Source organism: Microcebus murinus, chromosome 11 (assembly GCF_040939455.1).
Source record: "Microcebus murinus isolate Inina chromosome 11, M.murinus_Inina_mat1.0, whole genome shotgun sequence".
Taxonomy (NCBI): Eukaryota; Metazoa; Chordata; class Mammalia; order Primates; family Cheirogaleidae; genus Microcebus; species Microcebus murinus.
Window position 1 is genome coordinate 92,903,068 of NC_134114.1, and position 25,783 is coordinate 92,928,850.

Sequence of the window (25,783 nt, forward strand, 5' to 3'; positions counted from 1 at the left end):
ACGATCATAATACTAGGAAAACAGTTCACTCTGGTTGGGGGACAGGAGCTGTTTCACTGGCAGAGCGAGTTGCCTTTCCCTTGGAATGAGGCTCCAACCTAGATTGGCTCAGTTCCTTTGTGACACAGGTGCTCCTGTGGTCCTTCAACCAAATCTGAGCACAGACACCAGTCAGACAAGTCCTGCTCCACGGTCTCAGGGGGCATTTTGCGTTGTCCTCTAACCACTGCATTGGCTTGAATTGTCGCATTGTTCCTCATTCGAAATATGTGCCAGATTCACTCTTCCTGATCTCACAGGAATGTTGTGAAGGACACTAAGCAGGATTTAAGAGGAATAAATGACATATCCTCAGTGTGAATTTTTATTTAAAAGATAGGATGGTCCCGGGACTGCTGCTCTCCCGGTTTGTGCTGTAACGAGCAGCATCACACTCTGACTTTCCTCTAAAAGAACAGCCTTGCCGAGGACTATCCTATTTAGCAAGATTTCAAACGTGGTGTTAATTTATGATGAAATTTTGATGTGTAATGGGGAAAAACCACAGATTGTTGTTTTAAATTTTAATATTGCATCCATTTAATGAGATCCTTTGATATCTACTTTAGCAAGTGACTTTCTAAATTATGCTGAGGAATATAATGAAGTCATTATTGCTCCTTATTTTAATATGAATGAATAACTTTTGACGTTTGCATTTAATATTTGGTAAAAATATCGCCCTTTTCTAAAAGCTGATAGCAACTCATTCTTTTAGCTTCAGGCTCTTTCAGGCTCATGGGAACACAGAGCCTGACAGAGTTAATTAACTATAACTGCAAACCAAGATGAAGACTTAGTCTAATAACCTTTTATTAGTTAGGTAATCCTTGAGGTTGTTTTCATATGATTTTGCTTGTATCATGTGAAACACTCCTATATTGCAAAATAGGTATTATTTTTCTTAAGGGAAATGATCTTATCTATAAATGATTGTCTCTCTGAATGTAGTTTTAAGCAACTTTTGGCATCTTTGATGATCGGGTTTGAGCTAAAGCCCCGTCAGACACATCTCCAGCATCTGGTGCTGCCATCTGGTGTTTTCTTTTAAAGTAATGCCTCTACACGATCGAATATAGCATTGCCTTCCTCCTCGTTGTGCTATCGTCAGATATATTTGAGAAGGTGCCCTTATAATACAAACTCCAGATCCTTAGCGTTACAATTATGTATTTGATGTAATGTTATAAATGCTGCTCCCTAGCTAAGTATCTTAAAGGCAGTGGGAAGGTCACAGTCAGAAAGATGCAGAAGGGCAGGATGGATATTCTCACAGTTTCAGACTCTGTATGTGTGCATGTATATCTGTTGGGTAAGAAAATTTTGGAGTTTAGAAGGAGTTACAAAAGAAAGGGAACTAACTTTTATTAAGTACCTTTATGTCTTAGTCTGTTTGTGCTGCTATAACAAAATACCTGAGACTGGGTAATTTATAAAGAACAGAAATTTATTTCTCACAATTCTGGAGGTTGTGAAGTCCAAGATCAAGACACCAGCAGGATTAGTGTCTGGTGACGGCTATTGCCTGCTTCCAATATGGCACTCTTTAGCTGCATCCTCCAGAAGAGAGAAATGTTATGTCTTCACATGGCAGAGAAAAATGGAAGAATAAGAAGGTCCTCCCTTTTGTTACCTCAAGCCCTTTTATAAGGGTGTTAATCCCACTCATGAGAGTGGAGCCCTCATAACATAATTAATTTCTGAAAGCCACAGCCCATGAATTTGGAGGGGACACCATCATTCAAACTGATCATAGCAGTTTATGATCAGAACTCTTGATACATAATCTTATTTTAATCTTCGTAATATGATAGATACTCTTTTCTCACTTTCCAGGTTGGGAGACTGAATTAAGCAATTTTCCCAAAGTCACATAGTCGGTTCACAAGTAGATGTCAGAGCCAGGTCTGTCTAATTCCAGATACTCAGACTTTTCATATCACCATGAGAAAGACCTAGGAGTGGTGTACAAACGGGTTGGCTACCCTGCCAAGCTGTGAGTGCTGAATAAGACAAATAGCAAAGAAAGAAGTTTATTCATTCATCAGTATTTATTGTTAGGCATTGGACTAAGTCCTAAATATACAGTCACAAAAAATGTAGACTTAGTTCTTGATTTCATGGAGTTTTTAGTCCTATTGAGGAAATTATATGAAATTTAAAAATATATATACAATTGTAAATTATGATATGACATTGTATAATGGTGGGAGATAGACATTAAGGGTGTTGGTTAGGGAAAACTTCTTAAAGGAAGACGGTTCAACTAAGACATGAAAGGTGTGAAAACATTACCCAAGAGTACAGCTGTGGGAAGGGAATGACTGGAGGAGGAGACATTCAGGTCACGGGCAGCACGTGTGAAGGCCCTGAGGTAAGAAAGATCTTATAATGGAGCTAAAAAGTCCACATGGAGCCAGAGCCTAATGAGGGAGGGCGACAATGAGGCTGAAGAGGTAGCATAGCTTTGTGCAGCCACTCTGTGGACACAGAGACATCAGTCGCTTGGCCATTGCAAGAACCCAGGTGAGAGCTGATTATGCCTTGGCCTTCAGTGTTGGTGGCAGAGATGGAGGTAAGGTGCAATGGGAATGATAGAGAGGTGGAAGGGTGAGCAAGATGATCAAGGATGACTTTCAGATTTCTAGCTCGAGCAACTACAATAATTGTGCCATTTTCTAAGGTGAGAAAGACTTGAGGAAGGATAGGCTTTGGGGGATTAAGAGCTATAGTTTCATTTTGAACATATCAAATTTAAAACGCTTTGGGATGTTTATGTATGTTAAGCCGGATATATGAGTCTGGAACTCAGAGGAGAGGACTGAGCTGGGATATACTTTTGTGCATTATTAACATATATTTAATGTGATCAGAATGAATCCTGGGTTGGAATAACAGTCCCAGGGCCGAGCCCTGAGACATTGTACTATCTAGGGGCTAGAAGAGAAGAAGCTGGAGAATGAATGCATGGAGACGCGGGAGAAACAGCTGCAGAGGATGATGCCATAAAATCTGAGATCAGAGAAAATGTCAGAAAGAAGAGTACAGAAAACAGTGCAATGCTCAGAGGTTGAGTAGAATGGGGACGAAAAATATCCACTTACTCTGGCAATGTGGGTGCAGTTGCTGAGCTTGGGGACAACACAGTGTGCTGGTGGCGGTTGCAGAGGGTACGAGTGATAAAGACACGGTATGTTTTGAGAAGTATGGCTTTGAGAACTAGAAGAGAAATAGAAATAGAGGTTAAGAGAGGCTTCTTTCAAACATGGGAGCTTTTAAATTATGTTTGAATGCTTAGGATAATGACTCCGTGGAGAGGAGGAGGTTGAAGAGGCGAGAAAGGTGATCAGGGACAGTGAAAACCTGGAGGAGAAACAGACACCAGGGCATGGGGTCCCCCGTGTGGGGGGCTTTGATAGGAGGGCGCTGCTTTGTTTCCGGAGGACGCCGGATGCAGATGAAGGCAACGTGACATGCTGGCGGGGGGTGGGGACGGAGCTACAGTCTGTTAGCTTGTATCTTATATTTTCTCCATGAAATATCAGGCGAGCTTATGGATCCTGCCAGATGAGAAAGAGTGAGGGATAAAGAGAGAGAAAAGAAGTTAATTTTAGGAGCCTTCTTAATCCTTTGTCTCTTCGTGCCATCTGTTCAACTGAGTTGCTGAAATCAAGAATAAGGCTCCGAGAACCATTTGCCTCTATGATCCCCAACCATGAAAATGACTTGAAATTCTTTGGAGGTGGTAAATAAAACATTTGGTGAGATCGTACTGTAGGTTCTCACCCTTTTAATCATCTCTAGTGGCCCTAGTTCACTTCCTCAGCTGTGCTGATGTCATGAAAACCAGCTTCGACCTCACAAACTGGCCCTTGATGATGCTGACAGCTGGACTACAAATGTCCAGCTTTGTGCCAGTTCTTCATCTTTCCTTGGAGCCAACCATGCCCGCATATCAAGGCAGCGTTCTGTGACCCCATGGCTCACAGCTCTACGAAGCACGACATTAAGGTAAAAGCACCAGTTCTCTTTTACACTGTTGGTTCTAGAAGCCAATCCAAAGGGATCTGTGCACATATATTGCTACGTGGGTGTTGAGAGTTGAGGAGTTATGAATTTTAAAGAAATGGTATCATAAATGAAATTGATGTGTAAATTTCTAACATAAAAATTTAAAGGATAATACTCACCTGTACAAATTACATTCTAACGTCATTATTAAAAGAAACTAGCCACAACTTATATGTCACACGTTGGTGGATAGGGAGACCAGGTTAGATTCAGCTACTTCTCCAAGAGCCCAAAGCCTGAAGCAAAAATAGGTGTTCTTTGCACTGGGGCTCCGACGTGTGACTCTCTGCGTCTCTAGAAAGAAGGGTATCGATTGTAACTTGTGTGAGAGGAGAGGATCACATGTTATAAACTCAAAAATTATTTAGTCCTAAAATGAGCCAAAACTGTAACATGGTCCTACTCTCAAAAAGTTATTCTAGCTTAAACGATGCCCTGTGTCTTCTTAAGTCTGCTTCTCCCTGTCACCCTCATCTTCTTGCTTCCAGCCCCAAACACACAGACATCCACATTTCCGACTGATAGGTGCGAGTAAATCTTCATGTAATGACTGAATGGATACACATGGCTCTTACAAATCCACATTCCAAGGCCAACAACTGCAATCTCTCTCAAAGTTCTTAGAACTCTACCAAAGGGAGCACAACACAGCCTGGAAGGAGACCTTGTTGAAATGGAAGTGATTGTCTCATGAACAGAATCTCACTGCTTAATGTGGGAGACACAAGATCATCTTTATAAATAGATGGAGAATTGAGAGAATTTTACTTTAGGACACCATCTCTTTCTCTTTCTTTATATTATGTAATGCTACTCTCCCTTATGTCTCTTGTGTCCTTCTAACATTTACTACCTCTATGAAATTGTCTTATGTAGAAAGAACTGACCTGTAACTTGAACAAGGGCCAAGCAAATCCAGGAACGCAACACGTTTCCAATATTCCCAATCCAAGCACCTGCTCTGGCCCCATCTTTAAAGTCCCCCAAGCAGCTCTCACATCCCAGACTGCTTGCAAGCAGAAATGGTGAAAACTTAAGGCATCTCTAGTCCCAATTTAAAGCTCAGGAAACTGGAGGCAGAGGGTAGAGAGCAAGGGGAGGAGGGATTAGGGTCAACAACTCTGATAGGAAATGAAAAAAAAAAAAAGTTTCAGAGTTAGCATTCTTTACAGTCTATCCAAGGAGATATTTATTGGAAAACTCCTTTCCTTGGCCATTCCCTTGCTTGGGTGTCTATAGCATGTCAGATGGCATGGAGAGATCAGGCCCTGGAAACAACCCAACTTCCAAGTTCAGGTCAAAGAGAGTCTGTGCTTTCCTGTTATCTCTCTAATCACAGCAGCAGGACAAAGTGAATGTCTGCTCAGTTTATGGGCTTTTTCTGTCTTTCCTCCACCACTCCCTTGTTGCTTCACTTTATCCTGTGACCTGGAAGCCATCTGATCACGAGGGGCAGGCCTCTTGCCAAAAGGGAGCACAGACACCAAACGGCAGGAACACCCTCCATCCATTTTCTTCAAGGAAAGTTATTTCTGGTAAGAATTTGGTGAGAGATTTAATCAATACCTCAAATACTTTACCTTCCAACCAATGTTCTTCTAAGGTATCAGGAAAAAAAAATTTATCTCAAATGTGAAAAGAAAAAACAACTTCAAATAGGAAACTGTATTCCTTTCAAAAACATAGGCTCTAATTTGGAATTAGTTATTTGACCTATATTTTTCAGGCTTGTATCTCAGGATGAACAATTAAATAAGTAAAAATGTCAAGCATATATTTAAAATGCCAGTAGTTCTTTTTAAAAATCAAGTACATGAAGATATTTAATACTAACAGCATTTCCAAATGAATGGCAAGTTTTTCTTATTGTTAAAAGGAGCAAAACAAAACTCCAAATCACAAGTAACAGACGCTCTTATAGTTGGCCAATAGACAGGCTAAATTGGAAAATTCCTTTACGTGGCATCCAGTGATTTCCAAAAACAATTTAATTTCAAACAACGATCCTTCCAGATGTGACATTTGGGTAGAATTGTTTGGAAACACCAGAAGTAAATGTGAAATACCAGTGGTTTCTGGACAATCAAACTTTGCAATTGTTGAGGTTTGAGACTGCACCATGCAGTTATTCCTATATATTAAAATGCTATTTATATTTTGTCTGCATGTGTAGGACATGCCTGAGGGAATAGGGACTTAATTGTATACATTTAGGCTCCGTTAATTTAGCTGAAATTGTGTTTTAAATGGCTGAAGGCAAAATTCCTGATTTTGGGAAATGAGTGTTTGGTGGTGCGGCCTCGTGTGCTGATCGCCTTGCTCACCCCCACGGCGTGAGAGTGTTGGAGGCAGAGAATCTGATAAATACCTTCCAAGAAAAAACGTCTCGAATACTTGCGTTCTGAAAGAGGACCTGGGGAGAAGCGATGTTCCGCTCAAAGGAGTGGACTTCTGAGGCAGTTGGGAGAGCAGAAGCAGGAGCTTTGCTGTTTGTCCAGATCCCATCCACTGGCTGCTCCGTGGGCATGGAAGGCAGAGCACGTTGCCCCACTGGCCCCCCATGTTTCTAGAAGCTGCTGGAACCAGCCAGACCTGGGTTCACATCACAGATGCATAATGAAATCACATATTTGAGCAAGTTACTTCCCCTCCCCAAACCTCAGTTTCCCCACCATGAGACATTGAAGCGAGAGAACGCCTGCAAAGGACCTGGGACGGAGCGTGACAGTCCCTCACGTGTCAACCCCGCCCTGTGCTCTCGGCTGCGGCAGTGTGGTGACAGGCTGGGTCAGAAGGCTGTCTGCAGTGAAAACCAGCTTTTCCACTTGTGAATGGCTGTGCGCCTCAGTTTCCTGGTTTGTAAAATGAGGGCAGTGAGTGTTGCCCAGAGGATTATTATAAAGATAAATGAGATAAAACGTGTGAAGTGCCTAGCAGAGAGCCTATTTGGTGAATGCTGGGTGTTAACTGCTATTATGCTACTTGATCAAACATTTTAAATCATGCAATATACACAAGAATTTATAAAAGAGGTTTTACTCTTTTTCATCAGTATAGGGGGACTTTTCCTCTTATTTCCCCATCCAAACTGCATTCCATGCTATGCCCTGTGCACTTACCATGCACGTCTCAATTATGTAGCCTAGTGGAAAGGATCAGGAGTGTGGAAAATCTAAAACAGAAGCTAAGGCCCAAATTCTTGGTTTAATTTTATCATGCAAAAAGAGAAACACTCGTTGATGGAATGACACCTGTTCAAACAGCTACACGAACACATAATTCCCTCAGACCCTGGCCCTGCTTTTGACAGCCTGGGGGCCAGCTGCTGGTGGGGAATGCAAGAACCCTCCAGAGAGTAAAGGACCGCAAGGTTACCCTGGGTTACTGCGTGCATGTGATCTTGGAAATCAGTCTCACGCTTTAATGTAAGAGCTGCTTTTGCATGAGGCTGGGCTTCAAGCTGCCCGTCAGCTTCTGTTGTCATTGCCATCATGCTTAACTTCAAAGAAAGCAGGGAATCTGCGGTGTGATCATCTTTAGCGAGTCACTGCTGTTTCTTGGCTGTAAAATACCTCCCCTACTACCTGGCACGTTTTGTAATTTTACAGGCAGGGATTCAGCCCTTGGAATTAAAGCACTGCCTTTGTAGGCCATCCCAACCATGAGGCAAAGATTCCCTAGATAAGTAACTCACTCCTTTTAGCTATTGGTGCATTAATGCAAATTAACTATGAAGTCAGCCCATTTCCCAGAAATGAGATATAAGGGATATAAGGCAATGCCTTTTATCAGGGAGATGAGTGAAGAGAGGAGCTGGGAAAATAGACAGCTCAGAGTCACAAGCTCAAACACTTCCGGGAGCAGAGCAGGCAGCATAGGGAACAACAGGGAGGGGTGGAGCCTGTAGTATCCTGGACAGCAAGTCCCAGCTAAAGACATTCACATTTAAGACTTTTAAGAAGGTTTGTGCTGGCCAAATAAAACATGCCTGTTGGCTGAAATGGCTGCTGGCCCATCAGTTTACAGTCTGAGATCCAGAGTGTGAAGCCAAGGGGGCGGCAGTACCATGGGGTAGTCGGGGTGAGACGCTGGGAAGGGGACAGCCTGGGTTGTGAGAAGACAGCTGTGAGTGCTGGAGGCATCCGGAGTCCTGTGACACTCACCGTATGCAGGGACCAGGGCACACACACTTCATGCCTGAACACAGGGTGACTCACGCCAGCTACCAGCCGCCATTTGCAGACTCCAGAACAATGAGGCCATTTTTCTGAATCCCACACCTAAGAAGACAAACCTGAGAATTTTAAAGGGCCACAAAAAGTCCAGAGTTGTAGAGGGATTCCATGTCTGGAAAGTGGTTTTCGAGACTAATCTGTCCGTGTTCAAGCATGTCAGTGGGCAGAGAAGTCAAGAAAATGCTTTTTCCACTCACCTGGTCCCCTTTTCATCCTACCCCTGCTTCTTGACTAATTCCAGGTGGAACTTGCTCTGCACCTGCCACCTAGGGGTCTGTCACCCTGATACTCCCCCAGAGACAGAGCTTAGAAAAAAGGAAAAAAATATTTTGCAAATAAAGGCAGTGGGTGGCGTATGGTCATTGCCAAGGGCCAGTCCCTGGTTCCGCACGAGCACAGCGCCTGCATGTCGCCTGGGATCGGAAAGCCCTTCTGAGCAGCAGCGCGGGGCTGCAGTCACATGGGCCACTCCCGGCCAGCGCTGCCCTCCAGACGCGCCTCCGCCCAGCGCGCTGCGCCGGGATCAGCCCCAGCTGTTGCCAGCAGGTGTCTCACGGGGCAACGCAGTACCAGTATTTAGAATCCCATTGCTTTATTGGCTTTTGTGAGATTGAAAAATATCTTATTTTCAACCCAGCTATTTAAAGACTAGCCACACTGTGCGGTTACCCGTCACCCTGCCTCTGAGAGACAAAGTGCACAACGACACCCAGGGCCAGCTCTCGGCCAGTCGGGAGATTGGCGTAAGGATTGTCACGTCTGTCTCTTCCATGGTCACCTTTTTTTTTTCTTTTACATGCTGTGACTTTGTATCACTACAGATTAATGCTTACAACCGTATGATTGGAAAGTGTCTGAAGGTAGGAGTGCCTTGTTCTAATTTGCTCACAATCATGGTTCAGGCTAACGGGCTCTTTCCCTCTCAGGATACTCCCTCATCTCTGGGTTCCCCGAGTTCTCTTCGCCGCCTAGGTTAATGCACGACCTCAAATGAACACAGGGAGTATGACTGCTGTGGCTGATTTGATGCAAGGATGTTACAAACGTAAATAAGACTACAAGCCGGGCACAAAGGAGTGAGTCTGTAGTCCCGTCTACCCCAGGAGGCTGAGGTGGGAGGATCACTTGAGCCCAGGAGCTTGAGACCAACCTGGGTGATACAGTGAGACCCCATCGTTAAAAACATAATCATTAAACTTTCTGCATGAGAAAAAAATATTTCCAAGTAATGTATGAAGCATGTTACCCGAGGGAAGGAGCTAGGCATTTAATTTACATACCTATTCAGTAATAAAAAAGACATTTCTTACATTTTGATGTGGTTGCTTTGGCAAAGCCTCACTAAAATGGCCTCATCAAAGAGAACAGGTCAACTGTTTCAATAACAACAAACAAATCTAGCAAGCTACAGCTTTCCAATACGTGAGTGCAGGCGGCTTCCTCTATTCCCTGGTAGCAGGTGGGTAATTGTTCTTGTGACCTTCTAGAGCCCAAGTTCTCGGCCTTCTCCTTCTTCCTGAGCTGAATCACCCTAGAGAAGATGTTTGTAGCCTGAAGAGTAGACCATGGAAACGGCAAGAAAAATATAAAGGAATATCTAGTTAGAGGCCTGGGGAACCTTTCAGTATCCCTAAAATCACCTGAGATGGTGACTAACTGAACTTACATGGTTTTTGTGCACACATGTGCACTTGCACATGCTTACACACTAATGGACTTTGAAGATCCTCATAGGGAAGATGAGAAACGGTCAGTTATGTTTCATACAGACAAGATGCCCTGCATATGGGCCCAGAAGAATCCTGCTTTTATGTTGTGCATCCTGGCTGCAGGGCTCAGGTCCTGACACTCTAGAATTAGACTTTTCCTGATGAAATTTTATGTGAATGGAGTTGCTTCCTAGAGCCCTTTCTCTGGCAAAAAATATTTAATGCCTGAAAAAAAAAAGAGCTAATAAAATATTTTCTTATGTTCTGTAGGTATTTTTCTTGTTTTCTTTTGTGGTTATGCATTATGTGTTTTTGAACTGGAGAACTTCTTGGGAGACAAATTAAAGGGTTTGGATTCTAGATTATTAAAAAATATTTCAGTTTCTGGCAAAAATCACTCTAAAATATATTAATTGATTTTAGAATTTGTTTGACAGTACGTACTTTGAACTAACTATATTGTATGAGCATGACAATGCAAAAATACTCTAAACTATGTCTACATGAGTGTTTTTTAATCTGCTGTATTGAGATAATTTACAAGCAATAAACTGTACCTCTTAAACTTGTACAATCCAGTGAGTTTTGATGGTTTTATATACCTGTGATATCACCACCATAATCTAGATACAGAACATTTTCACCACCCCCAAAATTCCTTAGATTCCTTTACCCTGCCTTCTACCTCCAGACACTTATTTTATTTTTGACCAATATACATTAGTTTGGATTTTGTATAAATGGAATCATGCAGTATGTACTCTTCTGTGTCTGGCTTCTTTCAGCATAATGATTCTGAGTTTCGTCAAGTAGCAGTCATTCTTTTTTTGCTGTCATTGCTGAGTAGTAGCCAATCGAATGGCTATATTACACTTTGTTGATCTATTCACGGATATTTCCAGTTGCATTCATGCTTTTATTATGACTTCAGAGTGTTTTCTACTTTAGAACAAGCAGAACGAGTCTGTATGTCTCCAATATAGGATAATTAAGATGTTTTAGCATATAAAAATTATAAATTGTCCCATCTGGCACATTTCTTAATCTGATATTGTCTCAAGGGTATGAAGTCCTTATTCTTCCATTCAGGGCTCAACACAATCCCAAAACACTTTTCATCATGTTCTTTCATTGTTTTGTCCCTGCCTTCTACAACAACACAACACCCCAAGTTGGCTGATGCAGCTCTCTTACCATTCTAGTACTATCTGTCAAATCTCTGTTCTACTATTGACACACGGCCAGCTCCAGGTAGGAGGATTGAGTCTGGGATCAGGACCTACGTGCAGTGGGGAGGGACACTTGGAAAAGTTGCCAACCTTTGACTACTTTCTTCAGGTCTGACCACCCATGATTCAACCCTTCATTGAACGGACAGATTGTCACTCATACACTTTCTCTAACCAGACTTTTCATTATGGACTTTAAAGCTTTCCTGTTAACATACCATGGTACTAGTGAACAGTTGTTGAAAAGGTTGTTCAGCAGTTTGTTTGAGGGAGTTCTATCTATTCAATAAACCCACATCAAATATCATCTGCTTTGTTGGCTTCTGGTCAAAACTCTTCCCTTTCTTCACACTTCAGGCTCCTATGGCACTGTGTCCCCAAGTCATGGCACTTACACATTTTGCCTCATAATTTAACATATATGTGCATCTCCATTACTAAGGAGAGCTAAGGGTCAGGCACAGGGAAGGTGCTATGTGCAATTAAATGCATAGTATCGAAGGCAGCAGATGGATGAAGGCATGGAGGCAGCAAAGTTGGGGACTTTGGCCTCCAGCTTGGGGGATAGGATTGAGTTTGATGTGGCTGGAAGACCTGTTTCTTGGGGCTAAGGTTGGTCATGACTGAATTCAGCATGAAGTGTTTGGACTTTATTATGTAACCATGGAGAACCACAAAAATTACTGAAATCATGTCAGACAGGCCAAGTGTGCAAAAAACAGAGTGAAGTGCAGGGGGAAGGGAGATAGTTGAGGAGCTGACAATTATATAGTGGTTTGTCTGTCCAGTTAGAATGAGCAATACAGGACCCAAGGGATGGTCTTGGTCGATCCATCTACTAAATTATCCTTTTGGCTGCCACTTAAGATGGCTAACAGCGTGCAGCCCCATTTAGTCATTTGTGAGTTCATTTCTTGACTAATGAAACCAGGCCAGGGAAACAGCCTATGTTTAAAAATTAAAATATGTAGAACTGTATTTAGGATTATCTTATGGTAGAAATGGTCTCATGCTAAATCCTGTCCTCAGATTATTTTTGTAGGCCATTGTTACTGCCTTTTAAAGCAATGGAGTAGAATGTAGGACTTAAATTAAGATGCATCATATAAGCATTTAACCTATGTGTATTCAACTATAAACAGCAAAATAAAATAGTATTACTGTAATAATGTAATTTAAAATACTGTACATATTTTCACTTTGCATTTTAAAGAAAACTTTTTTCTATTCACAACACTTCTGACTCCATATGTGTGGGGTTTTTTCCCCACACTAACAACCAGTTCTCTAACTCTCTAGACAACCAGTGTCCTGTAATTCAATCCTGACACAAATTACCTGGAGTTAGTGCAGACCCCACAGGTTGAGGGCTTAGTCCTGTAAGAAAGCCCCTACTTCAGAAGCCAATCACGACTATTGGGTTCTCAGGTTACTCATACTTCTGTCCACCTTGGCTAAAAATTGAGGTTTCCCATGACCCCCTATTCATGTTTGATAATTTTCTATAAGGGCTCACAAAACACAGGGAAACACTTTGCTATACTATTTATGTTACTGGTTTATTATAAAGGATACAGATGAACAACCAGATGAAAAGGTATATAGGGCATGGTACGAGGGTGGGAATGGCATGGAGCTTCCATACCCTCTCTGGGTGAAACCCCCCCCCCCCAGCACCTTGATGTGTTTACCAACCTAGAAACTCTTTAAAACCCCTTCATTTAGAGTCTTTATGGAGGCCTCATTACATAGGGGTGGTTGATTGATTAAATATTGGCCATGGTGATTAACTGACTCCCCAGTCCCTCTCCCTTCCTCATAGGTCAGAGGGTAGGGCCGAAACTTCCAAAGCTCTGATCATGCCTTGGTGTCTATGGCAACCAGCCCCCATCCTGAAGCTGTCTAGGAACTCCAGCCACCAGTCATTCATTAGCATACACTCCCAGAGATTCCAAGGGTCTTAGGGGCTCCTGTTTCAGGAAGCAAGGACTAAGACCAAATATAACCAAAGAAAACTCCTATCGCTCCTATCATTCAGGAATTTACAAGGGTTTGGGGAGCTCAATGTCAGGAACTGGGGGCAGAGAACAAATGTGCATTTCTTACTATGTTACAGTATTGTGCGTTTTATGCTATGCAAAGCTGTATTCATTCCTAATATTAATTCTGATTCCAACTATTAATTCATTATAATACTAAACTTTATTATATACATAATTCTTTGAATATCTTTTATGAGTTATTTAAGGAATTTTCATAAGGTAATTTAGCTACACTTGATTTTATCTTTAGGACTGATTTTATTACCTGACCCAGCTTAAGTTTTGACTCTAGAGCTGATATTCTTTTTTTATTACTTTATTACTACATTATTCTTATAAAAATGATATAAATTCATTATAAGAATTCAAGCCATTAGGAAAGTATAAAATTAGCATAAAAAATACCCCAGACTCCCCTTAATTTGATGTTAGTGAATATCATTCCAGACATCTCTTTATGTACATGGACATATATAAATAGACATGCACATTTTTTCATAGAAGTGAGATCATTGCATGCAAGTTATTTTAATGAAGATATTATATTTAATTTTACTTGAATTTGCCAAAAATAACCAAAGTGAAAATAGTGATTTTGCTGAACTTTAGAAAAATATATCTTCACTAAAAAATTAATTTTTAAAAGATCCACTGAAGTCAAAAAACAAAGATAAATTATTAAAGGATTTGGGGGAAAATTCCATATTTTAATTTTACACTGCTTTAATTGACTGACATGAAAGGTGAGAAATTTAGTATTGTTATTTTCTTGCACCTCTCTTTGCCCTGCCAATTTTGATATTAAAGTATTTTTATTTGACAAAGTGCACTCCTTTTGTGCTCCATTCTCTACAATTTCTTTAGTTATTTTGCCTTCTACATTTAAATGGACTGATTGCCACTCTCTTAGTCACAGCCTATATATTTTTGAGGTTTTCTTATTGTTGATGTTTCATCTTTTGATTGCTTATATTTTATTAATTGGTGACTTTCAAAGGAGATCAGAGACAGGGTGGCTATATAATGAATTGACTAAACTAAACAGGACCACTTTAGAGCTGCAGTCCCTAACCCCTGGGCTGGTACCAGTCTGTAGCCTGTTAGGAAATGACCAGCCGCAAAGCAGGAGGTGAGCAGTGGGTGAATGAGGGAAGCTTTGGCTGTATTTATAGCCGCTGCCCATCACTCCCATCACCACATAAGCTCCGCCTCCTGTCAGATCAGCGGTGGCATTAGATTCTCATAGGAGCATGAACGCTGCTGTAAACTGTGCATGTGAGCTATCTAGGTTGCACGCTCCTTATGAGAATCTAATGCCTGATGATCTGAGGGGGAGCTGAGGCGGGGATGCTAAAGCTGGGGAGCGGCTGCACATACAGAGAGGCTTGACTGCACAATAAATGTAATGCGCTTAAATAATCCTGAAACCACACCCCAACCCCTGTTCCATGGAAAAATTGTCTTCCACGAAACCAGTAACCGGTGCCAAAATGGTTGAGAACTGCTGCTTCAGAGAGTAAAAGAGGAGCTATTAATACTTGGCCAAGACAATAGATATAATAGGCAATGCAATACTTTAAGATCACCCTGATGCCAGAGGTAGTGTATTTTATAAATTCCTGCATGTTTCAATTCAGTACTTTTGGGGTATTTAAATGGTGCCAAATGGCTTCTTAAGCAAAAGCAAAGAATCATCAATTTGAAGAAAAAAAAATTGGCTGTGGTTAAAGGTCCAGTAGCTAGCTCACATCCGGGGGCTAATGGGTTTTAGGGAGTCCACCAATCAATGAGAATCATATCCACAATTCTGTATACATGTGCACTTTTTTCTGAGGGGATGGCCACAACATTATCAGATTTTCCAAGGGAGCTATGGCCCCTTCGAAACATTTCTTACTAACTTCTATTTCTCAGCAAGTCTCTGAAAAGCTGCATGCTTGGATTATGTTCCATTAACTCCCCTGTACATAGCATTATACAACTGTGCTTCCACACTATAAATTATCACTTAGTATTTATTTCAGGATGAATAAAAGAAATGAACAAATGTGGAGTGTTTCTGATCTTTTGTAAAACTGCTAGTTATGACTTCCATTTTAGTTTTCAATATCTTTTTCATTAATATTCATGCAATAATATTAGCACCAAGAATATTTTTCCCTTCTGACCAATTTTCATACTTCCTTATATAAACTCTCTATTAGTTGCATATTTCACTGTAGTTTCCTTTTTGCCTGACCTATCAGGAAGATCATCAAGAAATATTTGAAGCTATTTGAAATAAGTTTCCTAGTCTAGGTTATCTGAAAAAATTATGTCCGTTTCTCTCTTATCAATACCACCCTTAAGATTCTCCACCAAACCAACCTCTATTCTTGGTCCTTATTCTTTTTTTCTCTGTTGCTTTAATGGTGATATTATGACTATTTATTTTACTCTGTAACAACAAATAAATGGATAACAGGTCATACACACTGATTAGGAAAAAGGGTTTTAAGTATCCACTTTTCTTTGTGCTACCCAGAGCGGGCCTAGAACACTGAGCATGAGGTGTTCCTGACAGAGAAGGACATTAACAAAAAGAAAAAGAAGCTGCGTGGAAAGTCATATGACAATTCTAATAGTGGCCAGCGAAATGATTGAAAACATGTGAAAAGTTAGTAGATTCAAGTTAAAAGAAATACACATATACGAAAGCTTCCCCTAAAGTGTTCAAGTGCCTCTGCCTATAACCAGCCTAAATCAACTTTCCCAGGAAACTAAAAGGACAAAAGCAAAATGGTGATGGGCCCCAACAGACTTTTGTGTGTAAGGTCATTTCACTGCCCCCCCCCCACACACACACACTAATATGGCACTTACGCAGATTTAGTGCTTAACTTAAAAAAAATAAAAAGTCTTTTACCCTGATGTTAGAAAAGTAGTGCCACATCACCGAAATATTATCTGAACTGTTACAGGAAAACTGTGGAGCTAATCCTTTGCTCTGCAGAAACTTCAGGCTTGTCCACTTCCGCTTTACCTTCCTTTGATTGCACTTTTCAGGAATTTGCTAACCTGGCAAAGCCCCTTGTAGACAAGACTCTTCGCCCTCACATAACCCCTGAGGCCGCCCTTCCACTGCCGATGCCTCACCTGATAGTCCCTGTCTCAGAAAGCTACGGACTGCACCTGAGCTAAAGGCCGGTTCTGCCAAAGCTCTGTCTCGTCTTCCTCTCCACCCCGTCTCCCCGTCTATCTGAAAACACTGGAGAAATAGGCCAAACAGGAAAACCTTGGCAGTTGGCACAGTGGCAATAACCATAAGTTGGAGATTGCTCGGCTTTCCTTGGAAGTTTCAGACTGACAGTCGTAGTAATAAAATTAAGGAAAAATAAAGTAAGTTCGCTTGTCTCCATTCAGACTCAAGGAGGTGTGCTTTCTTTTCAGCAGTGGCTGGGGGTTTGCACTTCCCTAGAGCACAGCTTAGAAGTAAGATGTTCAAAACCTCCGAATATGGAGCTTGCTGTGGGTTCAACTGAAGTTCAGCCACAGATTTAGAGCATGGGGGAAACTTTGGAAAATATAATATAGAACATCTTAGCCTTTTTCTGGTATTAATTTTCTCCCACATCCCTTTCAGTCGTCTGCCCTGTGTATGTCTTACAGCCTCTGTGTTTGCTTGTTTTCTTCTAACTTTTCCTTCCAAAGGAAACCTTGTGACAGTGTGACATGAATGTCTTCATTTATGATCCAGGCCATTTATTTTGCTTATATGCTTGGTAAATACTAGATTTGGCTCACGCGTTTCATGTGGGATTTTAATTCACTATTTTCAAAGTAAAAAGAATTTTTTTAACTAAAAACGTGCATTTAATTAACCTTTCAAATAAATAAACATGTAAAAAATAGTAAGGAACTTTTTGGATGTCTTGAAAATTATTGCTTATGCTTTGTACTTTCTCTTAGGTCTTGAATTTCCTAAATACTTTTAAAGTCACTTTTCAGTTTGTTAGAACCTGCTACACGAATAATAAAAAAAAAGAAAGATAAATAACTATTTGGTTATTTTGATAAATGTCATTATACTATTGGCATAAGTTAATGTAGAAGAATAGAGTAAAAATATTTTGCCTCAAATAATACCCTTCTATAGAAGCTTCAATCTTTCAGGGAGTGACTCCTTTTTCCATTTTACTTGGTCTATACTAATTGTGAATTTACCCATCTAGAATCTATTTTTATTTCTGGTGGGCAGAAATCATAAATGTGGTTCCTTCTGATTTTCATCTCGTTCTGTGCAAGGTGTAATTTCCAATTAGTCATGGTTAAAAGCAGGTTGATTCTAAAACATGCACATTTACCAAGTTTTATTTCCCCAAACACGACCATGCTGTCAGCTTAAATTGTTTCTGTTTTCATGCCACCTGTTGCTCCTAAAGAACATACTGAAAAAAGATAATTTAATTCCGTCAACATTTTTTGCAGCTTCTCTTAACTGGGTCTTTTCCATTAGTCAGTGAGTATTTTTCTCTGATTGAATCACTGTTACATTCCCACAGTGCCTCATCCCAGAATTTTTCACTATTCTGCTTCCCAGAATCCAGATCTCTTCATTCTCTGAAGATCACTTTGCCTCTTACTTGGAACACTAAGTTCATCTCTGTGAACTCCATCAACTCCTTACTTCTTCTCTACAAACGTGTTTCTTTAACTTCATCTATTTCTTCTTTCTTTCCTTTCCTTAGAGGCTAACACCTCCAATTCAGCTCTTGATCCCATCTTCTCCTGTCTACCCTGAGACCTATTCTTATCGATTATAACATTTTATCTTGGAACTACAATCTCTCATCCTCTGCCTAAGACACTGTTATTCTATAAACCGCAACAAAGCAAATCTTTCTTCCACTTTTCTTATGTCTCAAGTTTCTTTTTCGCCAGCTTTTTGAAAGTGCATTCCTCTTTTCCTTGATCTAATTTTTAAATTCTAACAACTTAGTCTTTACCCCTACCTCTCCATTGGAACGAAATTATCAAAAGTCACTCATATGTATTTACGGGTAACTCAATTGATAGCCTTTTCTCAACCACTCACTATTCTTTGTAGCATTTGACAAATTTGATAACATCATCTTTCTGGAAACCAGAAGTATTTCCAGAATTCTGAATGGACTTTTTTTTTCCCTCCATGCTCTGTTCCTTTAACTGCAAATTTGAACCTTTATGTTTTCTGGCTACAATTATATAATATCCTTATTATAGAAATTCTCCCAGGAATTTTTCTACATATACTCTCTATATACTCCCTTTTTATAGAATTTTCATGGTTTTAAACATCTTTTTCTGTGTGAGTAGCTCTGAAATCCATTAATCCTGAATTGGAGGACTATATTTTCTGTTTTGGCTGGACCTAATCACATTTAAATTCTACTATTATGTCAAATTCAATAGATACAGAACAGAATCACTGCTTTTCTCCTTCCCTAATTTGTCTTTTATGATTTTCCCCTTTCTATAATGACATCACCATCTTCCCTTTCACCCAGAATAAAACATTGAGCTTTCCTTAGACCCATGATTTTCCTACGCCCAGTCCTGAGGTTTTGCTCATGATGTTTCCTCAGTCTCTATTATCATTGTGGTTTAAATTTTACCCATTCTTCCAATGATACATCCTTGAAGCTTTCCCTGATCATCACAACTGGAAGAAATCTTTCCAAACTCTGAATTTTCAGTTACATTTTACTAATATAGCAATCCCAACTATGGCTAGTGTCTTTTGCTTAGTGCGTACATCATGGAATATTTTTCTCCATCCTTTTACTTGTAACCTGTTGTGTCTGAATGTTCATAAAGTGTGTTTCTTCTAAATAGCATATAGCTAGGTCTTGCCTTTTTACCTAACTTTTTAAACAATGATTCAATTAGTCTGGCAATCTGTGCTTTTTAATTGTGTTCTTCAGTCTGTTTATATTTATTGTAATTTTGTTTTTTGACACAGAGTCTCGCTTTGTTGCCCAGGCTAGAGTGAGTGCCGTGGCATCAGCCTAGCTCACAGCAACCTCAAACTCCTGGGCTCAAGCAATCCTTCTGCCTCAGCCTCCCGAGTAGCTGGGACTACAGGCATGCGCCACCATGCCCAGCTAATTTTTTTTTTCTCTCTCTCTCTCTCTATATATATTAGTTGGCCAATTAATTTCTTTCTATTTATAGTAGGTATGGGGTCTCGCTCTTGCTCAGGCTGGTTTTGAACTCCTGACCTCAAGCAATCCGCCCGCCTCGGCCTTGCAGAGTGCTAGGATTACAGGTGTACTGTAATTATTGATATGTTTTTATTTAAGTCTATTATCTTTGGGATTTAATTCTATTTGCTCTCTCCCTGCCTTTTTTTCCCCTCCTTTCTCCTTTCCTATCTTTCTTTTCAGGGTAGTAACTCATCAAATTTTGTTTTAGTATTCTATCACCCCTATTGATTTTTCAGTTATGCCTCTGCATATCTTTGTGCATTAGTAATTACTGTGTAGATTAAAATATGCATCCTTAACTCATCAGATTCTACCTCTAAAATACTATCCTTGAAAAACTGTAAGAATTCTTTGACAATCTACTGTCAGGTTTCAGTTTCTACCCTTTGTGCTCTTAGTGACCGTAACTTGCTTTACAAATATATGCTGTAAATTATAAATTCTATATTGTGATTGTTTTTCTTTATGAAAACTATAGTCTAAAAGATTTACACTCATATATGTATAAAAATTGGAAATATCTTTTAAAAGATTATTTTAACTTATTGAGCTTTTTGTATTTTATGGTATTCCTATTTCTTCCTTTTTTTAAATTTCAGCATATTAGAGGGGTACAAATGTTTAAGTTACATGTATTGCCTTTTCCCCACCTGAGTAAGAGCTTCAAGCATTTCCAGCCTCCAGACAGTGCACAATGCAACCATTAGGTGTGAATATACCCATACCCTCCTCCCCGCTCCCCCCTCCCCAACACCCAATGAATGTTACTACCATATGTGAACATAAGTGTTGATTAATAAGTTTGATGGTGAGTACAAATTTGATGGTGAGTACATGTGGTGCTTATTTTTCCATTCTTGTACTACTTCACTTAGTAGAATGGGCTCCAGGTCTATCCAGGATAATACAATAGGTGCTACATCATACAATTGTTTTTTGTGTCTAAGTAGTACCCCATGGTATACATATATCATATTTTATGAATCCACTTATGTATTGATGGGCACTTGGGTTGTTTCCACATCTTTGCAATTGTGAATTGTGCTGCTATAAACATTCTAGTGCAGATGTCTTTTTTATAGAATATCCTTTTTCCTTTGGGTAGATGCCCAGTAATGGGATTGCTTAATCAAATGGTAGTTCTACTTGTAGCTCCTTGAGGCATCTCCATTTTACTTTCCACAGAGGTTGTACTAGTTTGCAGTCCCACCAGGAGTGTATGAGTATTCCTGTCTCTCTGCAACAATGCCAACATTTATTGTTTTGGGACTTTTTGATAAAAGCCATTCTCACTGGATGAGTGAGAATCTCATTAAGTGATATCTGATTATGGTTTTGATTGTGGAGTGTTGGAGGGTTTTTTCTTGGTTTTGCTTACCCAGCCTCAAACTTAAGCAATTTGTATTAATCCATTGGGTTGTTATAAAAAAAAAAAACCTGAGGCTGGATAATTCATAAAGAAAAGAAGTTTATTTGGCTCACAGTTCTGCAGACTGTATAAGAAGCATAGCACCATCATCTGCTTCTGGTGAGGGTTTCGGGGTGCTTCCAATCAAAATGGAAGGTAAATGTGGAGTAAGTGTGTCACCGGGAGAGAGAGGAGCAAGGGAAAGGAGGAGGTGCCAGACATTTTTAAACAAGCAGCTCTTCAATGAACTAATAAACTAAGATCTCTGCTGCAGGCAGGGAACCAAGCCATCCATGAGGTATCTGCCCACATGACCCAAACAACTCCCACCAGGCCCCACATTCTACATTAGGGATCAAATTTCAACGTGAGATTTACAGGCGCCAAACATACAAATCGTATCACAGGCCTTTTAGTTCACTAATTTACCTTGCAACTTTAAGTCTCCAATAGATTCAAAAATTATGACTCTGTAGACTATCCAATTTGTTCTTTGTTTGGGTGGTAGTAATGTCTCTTGTGCCTGTCTATATCCTAGACAGAAAGAGAAAATCCTTATTTTATTTTATCCTTTAACCCTAACTTAGATTTGGCTCCCCCAAAAACCAAGAACACTAAGAAAAGGTTTATTTGAGAAATGATCCCAGGATACCCCAGTAAATGAATGGGAAGAGACACAGGCACAAGAAGAAAGCTTAAATTGTGTGTTAATGAGCAGCTGTGGTACAATCCCCCTGAGGACTTGTGGAAAAGACTGTATGGACTCAACCTTGGGGAGGAAGTTGAGTATTTATGTACCACTTCTCATCTGTAATTGATTGTCTGCCCTGCCTGTGGGTAGAGCCTACTCTAGATTTTAAAAAGGCAGAGAATTCCAGGTGCTTGCAGTAGAAAACTGTTGACAAGAGGGAATGTGGGCAGGCATAATAGTGTCTGTTATAAACTTTCCAATGACATTTATTGCTTTGTTTCTCAGATATATTGGTGTACTAAAGCCTGATGCTACTGAGAGGAAGATTCATGCCAGATTTATCTTTGTAGTCTCTCAGCATAGTAACTTGGATATAATAGTCAGAAGGCAATCAACATTTATTAAATGAAAAATACATTTTATACAGTACCAATATGGAGAATTCTGGTTAGCTCCTCTTTGTTTTCTCCCAAATCCACATCTCTACCCTTACCCCAATCACTCAGATAACCTAGTTTGGTCTCTTAATTGCTAAAAAGGTTAAATTCACCAGACTGGTTGGAAGTTTTTTTAAAAATCATATTAATTTTCCAGCTAATTTGAATGGACTGTAATTTTAAAATATAACTTCCAAATCTAAACTTTATCTAACAGATATTTTATATTACTAGCAGACAACAATGATAAGGCGTCCACCAACAATTGTTTGCTACATTTGTGGTCGTGAATATGGAACAAAATCTATCAGCATCCATGAGCCGCAATGCCTGAAAAAATGGCATAATGAAAACAACTTGTTGCCTAAAGAGCTAAGGAGACCAGAACCCAAGAAAACAGAAGTCAGGACCATAACTGGTAAGTTCCTAGAACAAAGACTTGCGTGTGTAAGGGGAAATTTTTCTCTGTAAACTTGTAAGAGTAGAGGTATTCTTTTCTTACTTGTTCAAACAACGGATATCAACAATATCCACTGCACTGGCTACAGCCAAATAAGAAAAATAGTTCTGGAATGCCTGCCCCAAGTGTCGTCTTCCGCTGCTGAGACATAAAGACACTATGTCCTGGCAACACCGTGCAGGAGAGATGAGGGGAACTCACTGGAATTTACTGTATTTCCCACAAGTGACTTTCATATATTATCAAACATAATATTTTAAAAACATGAAGCTTAAAAAATAAAACCTTTGGAGACATCCAGAGTCATATTTCCAAGTAAGAATGTGGCTTGGTATTTATGGAGGAGACGCACAAACTCAAATGTTTACAAAGACCACTAGGCAGGTTACAAAACTGGATAAACTGATCCATGTACGAAAAAAAGGGAAGTGGGGGAATAGAAAGAGCTGGAGAGCACTGGCTCTTTTTAAAGGAGACAGCAGCTGCCCAGCTCCAGCTGGTGTTATCATTAAGAAATTTAGTCAAGTGCAGTCATATCTTTCAATAATAGAAACTAAACTGGAAATCTAGACATCTATATGGAAAGTTCAATTTTTTAAATTTTTGCAGTTCGTAGTCTGTAAAGCACTGTGCAATCCAAATGAAACCAGAGCTAAACCGCCACGTGTGACTTTGTCGCAGACCTTACTCATTTAAGCTGTGAAAATAATTAAGAGAATATTTTTGCCATGCAAGCTCAGACTAGCTTATCATATTTCTACCATTGTCATTTTCTCAGTTGATCCCCTAAATACCCTCAAAGGAAAATTTTGGTCTTAAGAGGAGTATCTTTCAATTCACTCATTCTGCTTATGTAACTATATTTGCAGCACTGGAGGGTACCTTGGAGGTCATTTAGTGTCAATTGTCCAAAGCACTCTTGTCAGAGATGTGACTCAAAGAGAGTTTCATAACAACCAACAGAGTGGAATCTAGATTGTATGATAAAATTCTAGAAGCTGCTAGATCCCACCTATTCACAGTCCTTGCTCAGAGGAGAAATTTGCATATAGGTGGGCAAAGAACTCAAGATGAAAACATCCATTAATTGAAATTAGAGCAATTGTCTACCAATAGATAGTTTTCCTCATTGAAATTCTCTTCCAAGCAATTCTCATTTGGTGCTAAAATCTATTTCTTTTTCTTTTAATTTTTATCACTTTCTCTGCTCAAGCATAATTATCACAAAGCTGGAAAAAAGGAGAGGCATGAGAGTTTGAAAGTTTTGGTGGATTCACTATTCTATTATTGCTTATATATGGAAAATGTAGGCCCTATAACTGCACTTCCCTGCAATTTTCTACTTTGTTCCTGCAATTTTTATCTCTGAAGTTGCCCTCCCTGGCTAGGTAAAGAAAATTCACATTACAACTTCTATCCCATGGACTCATTGTGGGCATAACTCACTCATAGAGTTCAAATAACTCTTCCTCCCAATCCAAAGTCAAAGGCGTATGCAAAAATATTTGGAAATATGATTAATCACCTTCAAGTGACAGTCAATGACTACTCTGGAATATCTGAGTCTGTAGTAAAACTCTTATGAGTAACAAAAAAGTCAGCGTCATTCTTTTCTCAACAGTTTTCGAAGCACTTGAAATACACATTCGTATTCTACAGAGAAAGTGACACTTGCTGTATTCAAAAGAGAAATACTAGATTTTGCTGGGGTTTAAATTCCTGTGGAGCAAAAAAAAAGAGAAAGTTATTAGGAGCAGGCATATTAAGGAATCTAAGGTTCACTGTAGTCACATGAACTATTAGAAAAACTAAGTCATATATTTTTGAGTGTCTGGCTACATTTTGGAGCCCTAATTTGAGTGATTCCAAGATATAGTCAATTTAATGTACTAAATTCATTCTATTTAAATAAGGCTTATTAAAGCTAAATCCCACATTGTTTCTCTAAAATAGAGCCATATGCCCTTTTTCCCTATGCTCTGCCAATGAAGATTATACATTTCTCAGCTGTTTTTGTTGTTTTCTTAAAGACATTTCTTTTTGTCAGATAATTCTGTTTGCATTCTTCATTTTAATTACTTAAAGAATCTCCAATTTTATGACCGTGAAATGATGATAAACTTTTAGGATATAATTCATCTTAAATTCACTCTCAACTGTCAGTTTGGGCCTCTAAAAAATGCCACTGAAGGATTACAGAAGAGAAAAATACAAATACATGTTCTTTTCCCTTTGTAAGCTTATATTTAGAGTTAAAAACTGACAAGGCCAGAAGTTATATTTGTGAGATAATAATGTGTAAGCAAAGATGTTAATAATTAGTGAAGAATGCATATCATGACACATAAAACAATGTCATCTCCTTTTTAAAATCCACAGAGTGAAAAGTCTCTGGTTTTATAGCTAACTTTATTCAACCTTTGAAAGAATGAGCACACACACACCCCCACCTTTTTTTTTCTTTTTTGGCAAAAGTAGTATGATTTGTTTGAAAGCCTCAGTCAACAGGTATTTCCTGAAAATATTTTCCATAAAAAGTAGAATACGGTTCTCCAGAATAAAAAAAAAATGATCTATTTTACCTTTTTCTTTTTTCCCTTTTCTTTCTTTCTTATTTTTCTTCCCCTACGCCCCTTTTCCTTGTACTCTTTAACTTTCCAGCCAAAGGTTTCTATGATCTCGATGCCTTAAACGAAGCTGCTTGGACAAGTGCCCAGAGCCAGTTGGTTCCCTGCGATATCTGTGGGCGAACCTTCCTGCCAGACAGACTGATTGTTCATCAGCGATCATGTAAACCCAAAGCTGCCAAGTAAAGCCCTTTTCTCTGTGCTGAAGTGTTACAGGAATCAATCCCTTTGAAAGAGACTGGGCTAGAGTGGGGAGGAGAAAAAGGAGGCGAGAAGAGGAGACGAGGACAGCCGGCACCGGCCAGGGGGCCTGGCAGGGCCGCCCGCCCAGCGCATGGCGCCGTTTTCCGCACTGCGCAGCGGGCACGCGCAGCCGCGCATGCGTAGACACTCTGGGGGCCGCTTCACACTTTGTCAGGCAGAGTTACAAGCGGGCTGCTTCTCGTCAGAGCTGGCATTTTTGCTTAAAAGAGATTTCGGAGCCAGTTGTTGCTACTTTTCTTCCATTTTACTTTCCCGAACAAGATTTTGAGCCTCACAATTAGGGTAATTATTCAGCCACCAGGGGCTTTGGAGGCAACTTCAGTAAACTCTTTAGTCCCAGAAGAACT

At 39.9% G+C, this 25,783-nt stretch overlaps 1 protein-coding gene across 4 annotated transcripts in view; it reads left to right on the plus strand.

The window, feature by feature from the left end:
- ZNF475 (zinc finger protein 475) overlaps window positions 1-25,374 on the plus strand; it is a 54,358-nt gene extending 28,984 nt beyond the window's left edge. The window contains exons 1-3 of one of the 4 annotated variants that reach the window (XM_076008312.1): window positions 3,903-4,050; window positions 22,303-22,503; window positions 25,207-25,374. In XM_076008312.1, the coding sequence (XP_075864427.1) occupies window positions 22,329-22,503; window positions 25,207-25,358 (327 nt within the window). In that variant the 5' untranslated portion in view covers window positions 3,903-4,050; window positions 22,303-22,328 and the 3' untranslated portion in view covers window positions 25,359-25,374. Of the gene's footprint in view, window positions 1-3,902; window positions 4,051-22,302; window positions 22,504-25,206 lie in introns of those variants that run through there. The other 3 variants (XM_020290209.2, XM_012788570.3, XM_012788568.3) reach the window with 3 other exon arrangements.
- The last annotated feature ends 409 nt before the right edge of the window (window positions 25,375-25,783 follow it).